Genomic DNA, 16,825 nt, shown 5'->3' with positions numbered 1-16,825 from the left:
AATACCAAATAAATATTAAATACCTAATAAATATTAAACACTCTGCTCTCATTACTTGCTGAAATAAATTAATGCACAAAGCAGAAACTCACTTGCGCTAAGAATTTGTTGTCCGTTTTGTCCATAATATCTTATTTTGGTAAGAGGAGCACTATGTCCCATTCTGAATCTCAAAAGCCGGCCTTCACCTGTGGGACCATCAAATATCCATATCTGCCAAGAAATAAAAAAGTAAGGTTCTTCCACAATGTTTTAAGTGATCTGCAAGCAGTCAAATCATCTCCTATACAAATGTGGCACTGGGTATTGCGTGCAGACCACTGACCCTGGAGTGGGGGCTGGGGAAAAGCTAAGCTGTAACTCTCTCACTTTACTAAAATCATGTAACCTGCTATGCATTCTATTTCATCTGTATCAATATCTTATCCCATATTCCCTTCATCTGCTAGGTTCCAGGCTGACACAGTACAGTAGGCTTATAATAACCAAAGGGTAGGACACATGAGCCAAGAAAGATAAGAATCATAGTACCCTGAGAGCATTGTCAGCACCATTTGTGACAAGAAGTGGTTCTCTATGGAGAAATGTCAGTCCGGCAATTGCTGTAGAATGTGCATTTCTCATTTGATTGATTAACTTTTTGTCTTCTAGATCCCAGAGTCCAATATGGCCACATGGGCTTCCAGCTGCCATTACTGGATGACCATCTGTTGTTAAAATAGAATACATAAAGAAAAACATGCAACATAAAACAATTAAACTTAAGAATTTCTCTCTCCATCCTTTTAATCCATAAATATAAAGTTTAAAAAAAGACTATACACCAATAATCTATCAATATTCCTTTGGCTCTTTATATTCCAGTATTTCATTCATTTCTATTAGATTAAATTATAAGAAAATATTAAGAAAATCTCTATGAGCTTCAAACTAATGCATTTCAAGTGTTCTTAATTTTCATCAATCAATAAATTAAGGACTTCCCTGGTGGCACAGTGGTTAAGAGTCCACCTGCCAACGCAGGAGACACGGGTTTAAGCCCTGGTCCGGGAAGATCCCACATGCCGCAGAGCAACTAAGACCGTGCGCCACAACTACTGAGCCCGTGCTCTGCAATAAGAGAAGCCACCGCAATGAGAAGCCCTCGCACCTCTGCGAAGAGTAGCCCCCATTCGCCGCAACCAGAGAAAGCCCCTGCACAGCAACGAAGACCCACCGCAGCCAAAAATAAATTAAAAAAAAAAAAAAGTTAAGTTACCTGTGCGAAATGAAATCGAAGTAATAGGTCCCCAGTCTTGACGAAACTTCATTAATGTTTCATCAAACTTAATGTTGTGAATGATAATCTGACCCGACATAAGACCAACAGCAACAACATCCACAGCTGGTGCCTGAAAATTAAATTACTCAACTTTTTATTTTCTTAATCAAATTAAATTAATAGCTTTAATAATACTGATGATTACATCATTACTTATGTGTTATCAAATTATTAATAGCTTTAATAATACTGATGAGTACATCATTACTTATGTGTTATCAAAAGAAATAATGGAATATCTAATCTAATAGTCTATGATTATAATTTTCATTTTTTTTTTTTTTTTTTTGCGGTACGTGGGCCTCTCACTGTTGTGGCCTCTCCCGTTGTGGAGCACAGGCTCCGGACGCACAGGCTCAGCGGCCATGGCTCACAGGCCTTGCTGCTCCGCGGCATGTGGGATCTTCCCGGACCGGGGCATGAACCCGTGTCCCCTGCATCAGCAGGCGGACTCTCAACCACTGCACCACCAGGGAAGCCCTATAATCTTCATTTTATAAATGGTCTTACATACAGACTCCATAAATTTCTTTATTTTAGCACACAAGATCAATGTCTAATACCATTACAAAATGGAATCAGGCTAAACATGTTATTAATTTGCCATCAAGTAACTACTACGCATGAGACCCTGTGTAGAAGCTGGGTATACTAAAACAAGTATGATGTCTTGCCCTCAAAGGACCTAATCATCTGATACCTTTGGGTTCTTCTGGGTAGGTAAAAGCAGAGTAAGGCTGACGGTAGTGTGAGAGAATAAAGGAATGTATATAAACTGGGCAGGTATAAGCAACTGATATTTAGAAAGACAAGGGTACATGGCTGTATATGTGTCCAAAATAGATATAAGATTCTCTGCAGACATACAGTCATTCATTCATACATGTCCTATAGACTCATAAAAACAAAAAGCAGTTATTTCTGGAAAAGTCAAGCATTTAATGAATTATTAAGATTTGGGCCCCAATTATCTCAAGCTACAAATCTCAACATCCTGACAAATTTCTCCGAATGACCTAAAATCTCCCTTGCTTCACTGAAAATCTCATCTCTGCCCTTTACAAGGCACTGGACTACATGCTTACAAAATGATTGGTAAACATGGTTCCATAGCAACCACACATTTAGAGCCTAATTCCAGGCAAAAAGGTTTCCACAAACGTTTATAGACAAAGGCGCTGTTTTCAATTACATTTCCAAAACACTATTTTTTATGGTATTATTTGTAAAGATACACTAGTCTATGTATTATTTGTCTTTAGGTCCAAAAATATGGTTGGCCCCTGAAAATGAAAGATGCTACTACTATGAGCTTCATTTCTTCTTTGACATAACAGAAAAATACTAACCTGCTGAAGCGCTGTCACTCCAATTTTCCATCCCGCAAATGTATACAGAAGTTTACTACAACAAGAAAAATAGTTGAAAGCTTTTTTTTGGGGGGGGGGGAGAAAAACAAAATCAACTACATATTAAAAAATGAAATAATAACAGGTGATATTTATTAAGTTCTTACTCTGCCCCACACTATTCTAAGTATATGTATTAAAACAATTCCATGAGGTAGATACCACCATTTTCCAGATAAAGAAACTAAGAAACTTAATTATGTGAAAAAAATTAAGCTAAGATCACATGGCTAAAATTGACAGAGCCCAGAGAGACCAACTCCGGATCCTAAGCTGCTAAGAACTACGCTACTATGCAACATCTTTAAGAAATTAAATGAAAGAAAAAAAATACATGAGTAACCATGTTATATGACAGATACAATTTAAAATAAAATCTTAGAATATTGGCAGATCTCATTTTTCACTGCAACGTTTCCTAGAAACATATCACAAAAGGGAATATATTATAATTATAATACTCCTTGTATGTTACATGACTGTTATACGACAATACTGACGCTGCTCTAAATTTCAGAATCAAGCCATAAATGATGAAGAATCCATAGAGCAGAGATATATGAAATTGTTGTAATGACAAAGTACTTAAGCATATGTTACATTTTTTAAGGGGCACAGATTAGATCACTCAGTGATTATCCAAGGGATACTTAATGTACAATAAAGAGTGTAAACATCACATAAAGAACCTAAAGAGATAACCTTAGGGCACAGAATATTTCAGTCATTATCCCTCAGCCTAGTGCAGAGTAGGTAGTCAATGATATTTATTAAATTGAACAGAAACACTGAATTAGAACTAGGATAAACATTAAACCTCTGAAAATCTTATTTCCCTTTTCGAATTTATAAGGGCTTTGGAAAGAACAATTTGGATGGTCAAATATTTTTGTTTGCCCTTTTAATGCTATACAAAGAAAAGTGAGCTGCCACTTTTTTCTCTGGATAAACGTTCAAATAACAGGCAGAGGTATCTAAAATCATTTATCTAGACCCCAAGCTACACCAATAATATTAAGTAGATATCCGTCATGTCTGTGGTTGATGATCAATGTACTTTTACCCTGAAAACCATTCCTAAATGCTAGCACTAAATTAACACTGATTTGCTTTGCCATCTTACCTTTCTTAGTTTACTGAGAACTAAAAGCTTCCCTAAAGTCACTAAAAGTGACAATCTCATAATTATCTTCTGTCACTAAAAGTGACAATCTCATAATTATCTTCTGATCCTGTGTACTAGAGCCTTCTTTACAGCTTTATGAATTCTTTACAGTGACTAAGGCCATTAGTATATACTTTTCAACGAGGATTTATGAAGCTGCCTACCATGTTCCAAGACCATATCCGAGCTTTCACATATGTGATGCCGTGAGTATAACTCCAAAAACAGGTATATTTACTGAAAGCTCTCCAAATAAACATATAAAGGCAAGGAGAATTGAGAGACTTAAGTACGCATCAGGGAGTAGTGATGAGGATTAGGTAAGAATCACTTATGTTCTAAATATTGTGCTTACTTGGATTTTACATTCCACAACTGGAGGCTTCCTTGTTCACTGCCAAGAAGTATTTTATTCAAGTAGGTACTCGGATGCAAAATTGCAGAAATTTTAAATACTGATTTATCAAAAGACAACTGCAGGTATTCTTCTATGAAAGTAAAAGTTATAAACAATATGTAACTTTTTAATAAAATAGTTTAAAATATTTTTCATATACCCATATATTTAGCACTTAAAATCTACCATATCAAAGATTTATGTACTAATATAAATCAAAGACATATGCTAACCTATAAACATTCCCTGAGAAATTAAACAAATGTGATGAGGGTCAACTTGCAAAATTAACTTTGACTGTCAAGAATTTTCTAAAAGTTCTAATATCAATAGTGTCTAAAATTTCACTGACAAATTGGTTTACAGGAATGAAAACAAGGGTTCCAAAAAAAAAAATGACGCTAGGGATCAGACTTAGTATTTTTATAATTTAATCAAGAGGCAGCAATGTTCCATGAAGCGCATGCACTGAGCTGAGCTATTCTAGGGAGTGAAGGACCAAATATATAGAGAGCTTGACTGGCTCCTCAAACATGTAAAAGTCAGAGGCAAACTTCAGTGAAAGGAGCAGTGCTTCTCACATTTTCACAGGAGAACCTCTAGCAGAGGAGAAGACCTTATAGCCCCGTGGAGTAGAAAATGGCACAGCCAGCTGTCTCTCGCTGCAAGATCAAAACATTTTTTGAAATGCCACGTATGTTTAAAATTCCTATGTGTGAATTTTCTTTTCTACTTCACAGTTCATCCACGATGAAAACAATTTTTCACTAAATTTCCTAATAAATTTGAATATCAGAGAAGGTACATTTCTTTTAATCTTTAGTTTCACATACTATCTGGTTGCTACACACTCCCAGGGGTATGTGTACCCCAGTTTAAGGAGAATAGATTAACAGGTGAGAATTACACAAATTTTACTTAAATACTATTTTAAAAGATTCTTGCCTCTGTTCGTAACTAACAGTTTTACTTAAGATTACCACAAACAGCTCCCTGAAGACACTGTGCTGCAGCAACAGCAACAAAAAGCTGGACATAAGGATCAACAGAAAGCCTACTGAACTCTAAGAATCAGGTTCTCTAATTTTATAAAAGGCCTTTTAACATCCATCTGCACAGGTACTACTTTTGGAATTCTGTTCCCTCCATCTGAGCAAAGACAAAAACAAACAATGACTAATCTGAACAAGAACATGGAATGACTCCCAGGAGGGCAATCTTTCTAGGATTTTTACTAAAAATAAACACATTACATCAAAAAATGAGTTAATCAAGAGATAACAAAAGCTAAAAATGTAACAGATTAAAAAACTTAAAAGCTTTAATTCATGAGAGACCCCACAGTCTTTTACATGAAGAAAGCTGGGGATATTCTGGTGATAAGTTCCTAACCTTTGAAGATAACATGGTCCTATAAACATAGCTCAGTGACACTGTTTAAGAATATCACAGTTAAAGGACACTGACTCATATTCTTAGAAAAAGGATGTATATTTTCCTTCAGATTACTGGATCTTCAAGTTTACTATTATAATTTCACTTACTGAAAGTTGAAAATACAAACCAAGTATTACTCAGATGTGAACATACACCAAAATTCACCCCACAGAGAAAGTAATATAACATGTCATTAAACTTGGACAACTGCTATACTAATACTGAACTAGTCTTAGTTCAGAAAAACACATTAAGCAGGTTATAAACAGTTAGCTCAACTAGCTGACTAAAATTATTGATACTCACCCATTTTTTACTTAGAACCTTTTTCCTGACACGTGTTAAAGATTCTTAAAATTTTTTTTACTGCTTTACTCCTGATATAGAAGTTATGCTTGCCTAGATACTTAATTTTAGCTACACACATACTACCCCAAGATAAAGCAATAAATTGGTTCTTACCTTCTGAATATATGTGCCAAATAATAAGAATACCGTCAGTATCAACAGAAATAACGTGATCCCCAAAGGGTTGCAAAAGATGGATTTCTGCCTTATGACCCTTAAAGGTATGTACTACCTACAATGTCAAAGTTCAAAGGAATTTCATATTATTATTCATTCATCATGTATTATTATTCATATTATCCAAAAAACAGGCTAATCCTGAAGATGCTCATGTTAAGAAATGTGGTCCAACTTTTGATTACCCAAGGTTAGATTAGCAAATAGCAAGGAATCAGGCATTTTTACCTGCTCCCCCAGCCAGTCCAATAAGGAAACATGAACTAGGAACACAGAAATGAGATCTCTGAGGCTCAGCTTCTCAACCGAGCTTAGGAAGCATGCACACAGCTGGGTCCCTCACCCCATCCAATCAGCGCAATTCCATGCTGATGGTATGTTCTAGAAGGCTGACCTCTACAGCCATCACCAGCTGGCTTCCACATGAGACAAGGGAGAGAGATATAGGATACTCCTTCCATATAGCTTTCTGTCTTGACACAGACACCCTTACCCTTACAGCAGCAGCTGCATCCTCAATAACTACAGTCCCCTCCCCCACGGTTTCAGTTCCCACCAGGCTCCAGAAACACTATTTCTTCTCCTTGTCCCTTTGGCCCTAGGGATGGTAACCGCTTCCTACAGTTGATAGTCTCTGATACCTTTCTACCCCTACTTTCTATGTTTATCTCCCAGGGAAAACTACAAATTGCAATATTTTGCAAAAAAAAAAAAAAAGACACTTTTCCTGACTCTCTAAAAGTCAAAACAACTCCCATAAAGAACTGTACAGGTAAGTTGCCTTCCTCTGCCATAGGTAGTGATGATGGAAAATGTTGGGAACAAACATCATCAGTCCAAGTTAAACTTTGAAAAGCACAGTGATTCTATCACTTGGCTATCTAGGCATCCCCATGGCCACTTTCCCTTTTCATTCTGGACCACTAGAGCCAGGTCGCCTCTCAAGTCAGTTGTTCCAGGACAAACTTAGAAATGAATGAGTAAATTAACAAGAAAAGATCCTTCCTTAGTAGAGAAAACAGAGAATCTAGCTTTCTCTATATAGGAAACAAGCACTTGGTTCTTAGAAAATGAGTCATGGGCTGTGTTGTTCATAATGAAAAAGTCAATCCACATAAAGCAGTAGTGCAAATAGGAATCTCTTAGGAAAACATTTTCAAACTACTCTTAACTAAATCCTACCCCAACCAAATAAACAAAGTAGAAAACTCCAGAGACAGGACGTGGCTGGTCACAAAAATGTTTTACGAGCTGTGCAAATAATTCTAACATTGATCCTTGGCAAAGAAAACTGAACTAAAGCACCAGTTTTAACTAATTTTGAGAATTTGATGAAATCAACTTTCTCTTCCTCCAGAAAAGTGAATATACATTAAAAAAAAAATGTCCAGAGTGTCCCAGATGAAGAATAACAACATTAAAGTTCCCTCAACTACCATGACAATCAACTACTGACTGCAAAACAAATTAAAATAGTTCAGTGATACAAACCTCTTTATTACGGGCAAAGGCAGAGAAAACATTCCCATAAGCAGCAAAGACTAGCCTCCCATCAGCTGCCATACAACAGATATCCTGTGGAAGGGAGTTACCTAGGAAAAAGGAAATATAAGAAGTAAGGATTTTTAAGATCTTGGAACAAATAGAAACCTCAAGTATATGTATAACATTTTTCCTGACTATAATTTAAAAATATGTATGTATGAGAATCAGAGTATAAAATTTAGATTTCAATGTTATTTTAGACATCTAATAGTAACTATCACACTAAAAATATGACATCACCTTGACTTTCCCTAGAGAATTAATGCCTGGTATTTGCAGACATAAAAATGTAATCCTAAAGAAATGAGAAGAAGCTTTTGAGGTTATTTGGAAAAAAAAAAATCCTCACTAAATACACAAAACTCTGGCAGATGGTCACCTAGCCTTCATGTGAATGCCTGCAGGAACATCAAGTTCCTAATAACTGCAGGAAAATTTTAAAAGTAAATCAAAACCTAGAACTCTAACTCTACCCTTCAGAGTAACCTAAAAAAACCTCCATATGATATTCTACATGCTGACCTTTCAAGTGAATAATACGGTTTCCACTCAGTCTTCTCCAAGATAAATATGCCTATCACCTCTAGCCATTTCTTATGATAGGATTTCTTGATTCCTCTCTCACTACCATGGTCACACTGGTCTTTTCTTTTTATTTCCTATTTTGGGGGCGGGAGGCTTAAAATATAGAGAATCGCTTTAAGTATCTTTCATGCTGATATTCTGCTTTGGGATTTCATTTCCAAAATACTATTTTTATTGGTTTACCCTTCGCTTTAGTATTTGACTTAGGTTTTAGTGCCCTTCTACTGCCTTCTATGATTTTAAAAATGTAAGTTTATCAGACATGTACACTGGATTCTTTATAGCTCTGTTTCTCTTACAAAGATCATATTTGATGGTGAAACTAGAATCTCTCAGCCCTGGCAGGCTCTTTATTCTATTAAAGAGTTTTCAAAAAAAAAAAATTCCTTCCATTGGAAAAAAAAATATCAAAATGCGGAAAAAGGGAAAACTCTTTCTTACAATAGAATGATAGAATCAGAAAATCACTGATAATCATCCTACTAATAACTGATTCAGGCAAGAATCATCACCAAATGATAAACCTAGCAGTAGTTGAAACTTTGTAGAGTAAAAGGACACTTACATGGTCTCAATGTATCTTACCACTTATTACATTTATTAGTTACAAAGGGTATAACTTTAAAATGGAGCTGCCTGATAAATGTCACCTTAACCAAATGATCAAAGTTTTCACTGCTAGGAATAAGACTAACCAATAGCATGTGCCTCCTGATATGGTTCATTGAGAATTCAGCATCATTTCTGTTATTATTGCCATACTGCATAACCTGAATCTAATCATCAGGAAGCATTAGAAAAAGTCAAATTGAAGAATATTCTAAAAAAGAACTAGCCTATACTCTTCAAAAAATAAATGTTGTAAAACACAAAGAAAGTCTGATGAATTAGTCTAGATTAAAGAAGACCAAAGAGACATGACAACTGAAGGCAACACACGATCCTGTCTTGGACTTTTTGTTGTTGTTGCTATGTAAGTTTACTATAAATACACGCTGGAGTCCTTATTCTGCAAGTCTTAAATTATGTCAAAATTATAAAAAATTTTAAGATACTAAACATGCACAAATTCAGGATAAAGTCTATACTTACTTACTGCAACCAGACTAAGTTTCTGAACCTGTCTTAAAGAAAAAAGAAATGATTAAATTTTTACTAACAAAAACAACTATAATAATCTAACATTTGAAGATTAAGATCTAACCTCATACATAAATTTGCTATTCTGTCCTTCCTTAAAGAGACACTTAACTGACCCTAATTTTCATTATTAGGAAAGCTTATATTTTCTACTATTTCATCAGATGGAAGGGTAGGTGTCACACATAGTTTTCTATATGGGTCATGTAGTAAATATTTTAACGCTTTGTATGCTGTGTGGTTTTTGTTGCAATTACTCAACTGATAATGTACCACGAAAGCAGCCATATATGACACAAAAACAAACGTGCATGGCTGTATTCCAATACATTTGACTTATGGATATAGACTGTAATTTTCAAAATTTTCATATGCCATGAAATATTATTCTTCTTTGGATTATTTCCCAATCATTTAAAAACGTCAAAACCATTCATCTCAGAAGCACAGAGCTCAGAGGGGTATAAGGAGAAATTCATACCCTAGAGATGTGTAAGACTGAAAGAGCCCTTGAAGATGAATTAAATAATCTGTTTCTTAATCAAGAGTATATGGATGTCTCCATCCCACGTCAAAATTTGATTATACTGCATCCTACTACTACTATGCAAATTTTACTTGGAGATTATGCTATATTAGAATAAACACAAACATACACAGAAAAATAAATAAATAAAAACGTCATGGGTCATACAAAAACTGTTGGCAGAACTGGCTTGCAGGCTGCAGTTTGTGGACCCCAATTTATGGTTACTGATCCAGCTATGTGACTTTAAGAAAGTTACTCAGGGGAAGTTTAGGGAAATTAGCTTGCTATCAAATGTGGACTGTCCCCTACAACATAATTAATCGCACCCCCTCCAGTTATCCCAATGTTTTTTAGCCTGTATTTCTAACCCAGCTCTTGTCGCGAATTGCACAAAATTGCTTGCAAGTCTTTCTGATGAAGAAGGTGGTGGCGCCAGGGAGTTTTTAAAATCACATTTACATCTTCAAGAAAACTTCAACAAATATTTACAGAGCAAATACACTGCTATTGAACTGAAATGTTCTCTAGTACCTCCCCCTAGACAGACTGCCTCCGAAACTCTTCCCAAGCCGACTTCAAGGGCTAAATCAACACGTGGATGTAATGCGGTGGCGAAAGCCCTTGGTAGGTGACGGAGGAGAGCGGGATTGCCACAGACAGAGTTGGGGGCCGGGGAGGGTGATTCCCGGGAAGCGGGCGAAAGAAGTCACTCACGTCATAGGTGTGGAAGCTTTTGCCCACGCACGTCGTCACATAGAATCGGCGCTTCAGCGCACTGAACCGCACCACGTGTGGAATGTCGTTGCTGAAAAGCCCCAAAGCCCGGAACCCCGCGAAAAGGGCGCTAGCAGTGCGGTCTCCTGCGCTCCGCTCCATTGCTTCCGCGGTGGGGTTTCCTCTGGGCTCCAGTCCCAGTGGAAACCGCGCACCCAGGCTCTCTGCGCGTCTCGTGGCACAATCCTTTGCCGGGTTCCCAAGCGCTTCCGGTCCCCGCTGCCAATCGCGTGAGCGGAGACTGTCCTCAGTGCATTTGAAAAAGAGCTCCCTGCGGAGCTCGAAGGGGAGGCGCGACTTCAGTTCCGCCGTCCACAGTCTGCAGCAGTTTAACGGTGCTCCCAGCTCTCCCGGGCCTGGAAGACACTCGAGTCACTTTTCAGCGGGACCTTAGGGGAGGGGAAAGACTGGGGAAGCAAGCACAAGGGCCAGGAGGGTGAAGGGGAAACCGAAGTCTTAACTCAGATGGAGTCAGGTTAAACGTGTGATTTTGAAAACGTGTGAAACGATGAGACTGCCAAGAAAATTTGAACACTGAGTGGATATTTGATGATATTAAGACATTATTGTTTAAATATGTGATAGTAGTATTGTGATTATGTTTTTAAAGGTCCTTATCTTTTGGAGATATGTATTTATGGATGAAATTATGTATCTGGAGATTTGTTTTCAAAATAATTGGGAATGAGGTGCATGGTTTAGATGACATAAGATTGGTAATTATTTAATCTGGGGAATGAGTATGTGAGAGTTCATAATACTGTCCTGCTTCCTTTTAAAATCAAAATTTCCCATAATAAAAATATTTTTGTTTGCTTTTTACTGAGTTTGTTTAAAGTAAAATATAAATTGGAATATTAATGGATTATTAATTTTTACCTGTGAGTCATGGAAATATGTACAAATGTTTTTAATTACTAGATAAATATTAAGAGTTCTCTAAATTTTGTATAATGCACATATTATTTTTATAATCACAAAGACTTCTGTCTATATTGACAGTTTGGGGAGAAAATTGAAAAAGTTTCCTGTTCAGGACTTTACAGTTCACAAAGCCTTTGATAACACCCATTATCTTAATATAATCCTCAAATTAAGACTGTGAGGTGTTTAGGGCAAAAATTATATTGTTGTTTTACAAATGAGGAAATTGATTCATTGGGATTAAATGATTTGTTCAGTTCCAAGATTATTTAGTGCCAAAATCCAGACTAGCACAAGGTTTAGAAAAGGATAAGTAGAGATCACTGAGGGGCAGCTGGAGGGTGGGAGAAATCATTCAGCAATCTGATTTTCAAGATCACATGATGGGCCACATGATGGGTGTGTGTTCGCATTAGATAAGAAACCTGAGGTTCCCAGAGATTACCTGACTTGTCCACGGTCACTTAATTAATGGTAGTGTAGCAATTTGAATGTAGACCTATCTGACAATTAGATTTATGTTCTTTGACCTACATCTGGACAATAAGACAAAAGTTTAAAAATTAGAACTGTCATGGAAAATCTAGTCATATGGTAGCATTAGACGTGCATGTTAGCTATTTTGCTGTGATCTTTTAAAGGGACCATGTTATGGGCTGATTGTTAGTTTTCCAGTTTTAGCAGTTGGTCAGAGTACATTTCTCCCCATCAATTGCCTCCCTGAGTTTCTTGCTATTTAGCTGCCAGCAAAGTGTTTGAATGTGTAGTGGGAGAGAAGGACCTAGCTACTGCTCTTTTTACTTAGAGATGCCCCTAAGGATGGTAGTCCCAAGTTAGAATAAAAGAAAAGGTAGAGAATTCCCTGGCAGTCCAGTGGTTAGGACTCCAGGCTTCCACTGCAGGGGGCCTGAGTTCGATACCTGGTAGGAGAACTAAGATCCTGCAAGCCATGTGGTGGATGTAGTCGATCATTGACAAATGATCATTTTCAATTTGATTCAATGCATTGGGACTTCAGAATATTCAGGTAAATTAAAAGTATAGCTATGTCGTGTTGTCATATCTAACTTTTAAAAAAGGGTTAAATATGACTTTTCTGATTAGTTTATATAATAAAGACCATTTCTTTTTTGTTACTGGTATTGTGATTACCAGCCTCCAAGATGCCCTCAATGACTCTTACCTCCTGGTATTCACGCCCTTGTGTAGTCCCCTCTCACACTGAATAGGGTTGACCTGTAACAGGGCTAGGTCATAAAAAACATTGAAGCTTTTGACTTGCTCCTTCTTGGGTCATTTGCTCTGCAGAAACTCAACAGCCATATTGGGAAGATACTCAAGCAGTCCTATGGAGTGTTTCACATGACAAGGAACTGAGGGCCTCCTGCCAGCTACCAGCACTACCTTGTTAGACATGTGAGTAAAGCATCTTCTCCAGCCCCAGGAAAGCCTTCAGATGACTGCAGCCATGCAGACATCTTGACTACAACTTGATGAAAGACTCTAAGCCAGAATCACTCTCTTAAGCCACTCCTGAATTCCTGAGTCTCAACTGTTTAACATAATAAATGTTAATTGCTGTTTTAGGCCACTAAATTTGGGGGTAATTTGTTACACATTAATATATAACCAGTATATTTATACTTACCTTGCTAATCAAATTTAGAAATGCATATAGTTCATTTCATCATATTGGCAGAAGCATGTCAGAAACCCAAGGAGGTTTCAAGATATTGCTTGTCCGCCCCCTTATTTCACAGATGAGTGAACTACTAAGGACTACAACTGTGAAGTTAGGTGATAAAAGAGCAGGCACCATATATCAGTACTTCTTATTCTCAATCTAAGACTTTCTACCTTGGGGAGTTGTTCATTCTGGCTGCCCCAATTTTTCCTCTGCTGGTGGAAAATGTACAGAAACATGTCTGTTGCTGGTTGAGCAGAACCACTAAAATACACGTTGCTCTGAGATATTGTTAACCAGGGTAGAAATAAGAGATTTGCTGAATATGTCAGATCTATTTGTTCTACAGGTAAGCATGTACAATTCACTAAAATCTTGTAATGGCAATTCTGATCTAGAGTTTGGAGACTATAGGAAATGTTTGTTTTAGTTAGCTTCCTTGAGAAATGTCACTTACATGTGGCAGCATAGAGAAACCTCTTTAGCAACAAACCGTTTCTTTTCAACTCTTTTCATATAAATCCTTTTTTTTTTTTTTTTTTTTTTTTGTGGTACGCGGGCCTCTCACTGTTGTGGCCTCTCCCGTTGCGGAGCACAGGCTCCGGACACACAGGCTCAGCAGCCATGGCTCGCGGGCCCAGCCACTCCGTGGCATGTGGCATCTTCCCGGACCAGGGCACGAACCCATCTCCCCTGCATCGGCAGGCGGACTCTCAACCACTGCGCCACCAGGGAAGCCCTGAATCAGTTCTTTGATAGTGCCTATGGTAGCACTTAGCCTGAAAGAAGAGTCAATTCTCTGGAAAGAGTATGCTTAGGATTTGCCATCAGTATAAGCATCCACATAACATTATCCTCTTCCATAGTCAGGCTGGAGCAGTTCTCTTTATTTTAAATATCCTTTTACTTCTTTTTTCAGTCATAGTGGGAACTCAAAGCTGAAGTTCTCCATAGCCATGAGCTAGGATTAGAGGACACACGGGCTATCAGCATCAGATGACAATATTGTAGAAATAACCTTCAATGTTCTGCTGTTCTCTTGAGGACTTTTCTGACTCAAGTGCCAGAAATCCTGGCCCCACAATGATTTGTAAAATGTTACCTTCCCAAATGACACTGCCTTTCATGTAACAGCTTTTCCTAAATATTCCATGAGGTCTTTTCCCTGAATAGAATATCTGGTATGAGACTAGACCCATGTAGGCCCACTGACAGTAAGGTCACTGTCTTTCTTTTATCCTCATTAAAAAAAATATCCTATGCTACATTGATAGTAATAGAAACTTTTCTTCTCCATTCATTATCAGACCTTCCTGACACTAAGAGACTAAGAGAACTGGAAAAAAAAAAAAAAGAAAAGGAAAGAACAAATGGAAGAAATTAACCAGCAGTTACCGTTAGAGGTTCTTAACTTGCAATGGATCTTCATGATATAATTATCTAGAGGGCAGTGTGAGCATGGTTTGTTGTCAATATGATTTGAGCAGATTTTAGGTACATAATAAACACAAAATGAGGATATTATGATTAGAGGTATCCACCAACCTGGAAAATTGGTAAGAAGAATTGTGAGTGCATAATTCCCCATGCTTATCTTATTGGTACAGAATTAGCATCCACCGGTGCAAAAATGGTCTCCCCAGAAGCAATACCCTGCCAATCAAAGACCTCTCCAAAACTAGAAATTTGAAAGGAATAATAGATTCTTGTGGTTCTCTTTCTTACCTTTTTAAATTTATCCTGCTATAAATCTCAAAAGGCCATATAAAACTATATTCATGGATCAGTTTAGAATTCTAAATAACTGAATACGTGGCTGAATGTCTGACTAAATTATTGTCACTGGTGGTGGTCAGTATGTGAAAGGATCACTGAGGCCTTACCACCCAGTATTCAGATTCAGAAGGAGAGGGGTGGACTATAGGTATCTGCATTTAACAAGCTTCCCAAGTGATTCTGATACCAGTAGTCCATAAGCCACTTTGAAACCTACTGACTGTTGAGGAAATGGCTGGTGAGAAAACAGTGATGCTGTTGGATACTGGCAATGCATGCGATCATAGAATGTGTGCTTCCAGTACTTGTTATCAAGGCTTCAAACTCTCTGGCACCAGTTGAGAAAGGGCTTTGCTGAAATTACATGGTCTTGCATGATGGAAAACCTCAGTCATACATGGTCCTGAATCTCATTACATTCACCCTGAATTCTTCAAGGAAGTTCCAGGGAGAGGAATAACTGAATCTCATTAAGAATTATTTGCAGCCCTTTAAGAATAATGAGACTATTATTCTACTCTTCTAGAGACTAAAGTTTATTTTCTAGAGAAGTGAACCCTAAGTAATCCAGATTTGGACAGCAGGCACAGAAAGACGTTGCAGCTGAGACTGGCAGATGAAGTGAACATCACACACTGACCAGTGGGTCTCCCAATTTCTTTCACACCATGCTCCCAGAAAGCCAACCTTCAGGCCTGTATACACCTAGAAGATTGCAGGAAAACTCAGGAAAACTGAACAGTTCCAAAGAAAAGACCTACAGATGCTTCCGTTTGGTGATCTCATGCTGAAAATGCCTGTCACCTAAATAACCTACATTTTATTCAGGAAGTATTTATACAACATCTAATGAATGCCAGGCACTTCTAGATGCTTCTGATATCACCGTAATCAAATCAGATATACAAGACTTGTTTCAGACATACACATAATCAAAACATACAAAAACTTGTCCTCATGAAGTTTGTCTTCTATGAAAGAGAGATAGACAATAAAGAAGAAGTAAATAATAACTTTGAAGGATGTTGATAAGTGTTCTGGGGGAAAAAAAGCATAGAGAGGGATAGATAGTGTCAGAGTTACAATTCTAAAGACTTTGCCAGGTAAATTCTCATAGAAAAGGTAATGTTTGAACAATATATTGGATAAAATATATTTTTTGTATCCTATATACAGTATGAGTATGTAGGATACAAAAAATATATTAAACTCATATAACTAAATATTGACAATATTATTTAATACTTACATAGCATATGTATTTTCAAATAATGTTAATAAAACAAATGTCCATGTAATCACCATTCACATAAAGTAATTAAACATTGATAGTAACTTAGAAGTTTCCCAAGTAACTTTTCAACATTACATACCCAATTCTCCCTAATCATAAATAATCGTTACTAATTCTGTGATAATCATTCTTTTGCTTTTTAATTTATTCATATACCATAATTTATTTAATCAGGTCTTACTGTACAACATTTAGCTATTTATAATTTTTTACTATTACAAATTGGATCCCTGGATTGTAATTCTGGTTAAGCTACTGTTTCTCTGGGTAACTATTACTTTCCAATTTTCCTGTGAATCAGATGCTTGCCCGCCACACAT

The 16,825-nt window shown here is 37.1% G+C and overlaps 1 protein-coding gene across 2 annotated transcripts in view; it reads right to left on the bottom strand.

Annotated features, from left to right (window-relative positions):
- Positions 1-11,029, bottom strand: part of WDR36 (WD repeat domain 36) — a 37,662-nt gene extending 26,633 nt beyond the window's left edge. For both annotated transcript variants that reach the window (XM_060143379.1, XM_060143380.1), the window contains exons 1-9: positions 10,768-11,029; positions 9,477-9,504; positions 7,746-7,846; positions 6,192-6,309; positions 4,251-4,383; positions 2,671-2,725; positions 1,259-1,391; positions 532-707; positions 93-213 (exon numbers count right to left, since the gene is read on the bottom strand). In XM_060143379.1, the coding sequence (XP_059999362.1) occupies positions 93-213; positions 532-707; positions 1,259-1,391; positions 2,671-2,725; positions 4,251-4,383; positions 6,192-6,309; positions 7,746-7,846; positions 9,477-9,504; positions 10,768-10,929 (1,027 nt within the window). In that variant the 5' untranslated portion in view covers positions 10,930-11,029. The remainder of the gene's footprint in view (positions 1-92; positions 214-531; positions 708-1,258; positions 1,392-2,670; positions 2,726-4,250; positions 4,384-6,191; positions 6,310-7,745; positions 7,847-9,476; positions 9,505-10,767) is intronic.
- Between the last annotated feature and the right edge of the window lie 5,796 nt (positions 11,030-16,825).

The sequence above is a fragment of the Lagenorhynchus albirostris genome, chromosome 3 (genome assembly GCF_949774975.1).
Source record: "Lagenorhynchus albirostris chromosome 3, mLagAlb1.1, whole genome shotgun sequence".
Classification (NCBI taxonomy): Eukaryota; Metazoa; Chordata; class Mammalia; order Artiodactyla; family Delphinidae; genus Lagenorhynchus; species Lagenorhynchus albirostris.
This window is presented reverse-complemented; position numbering and strand designations above follow the sequence as displayed.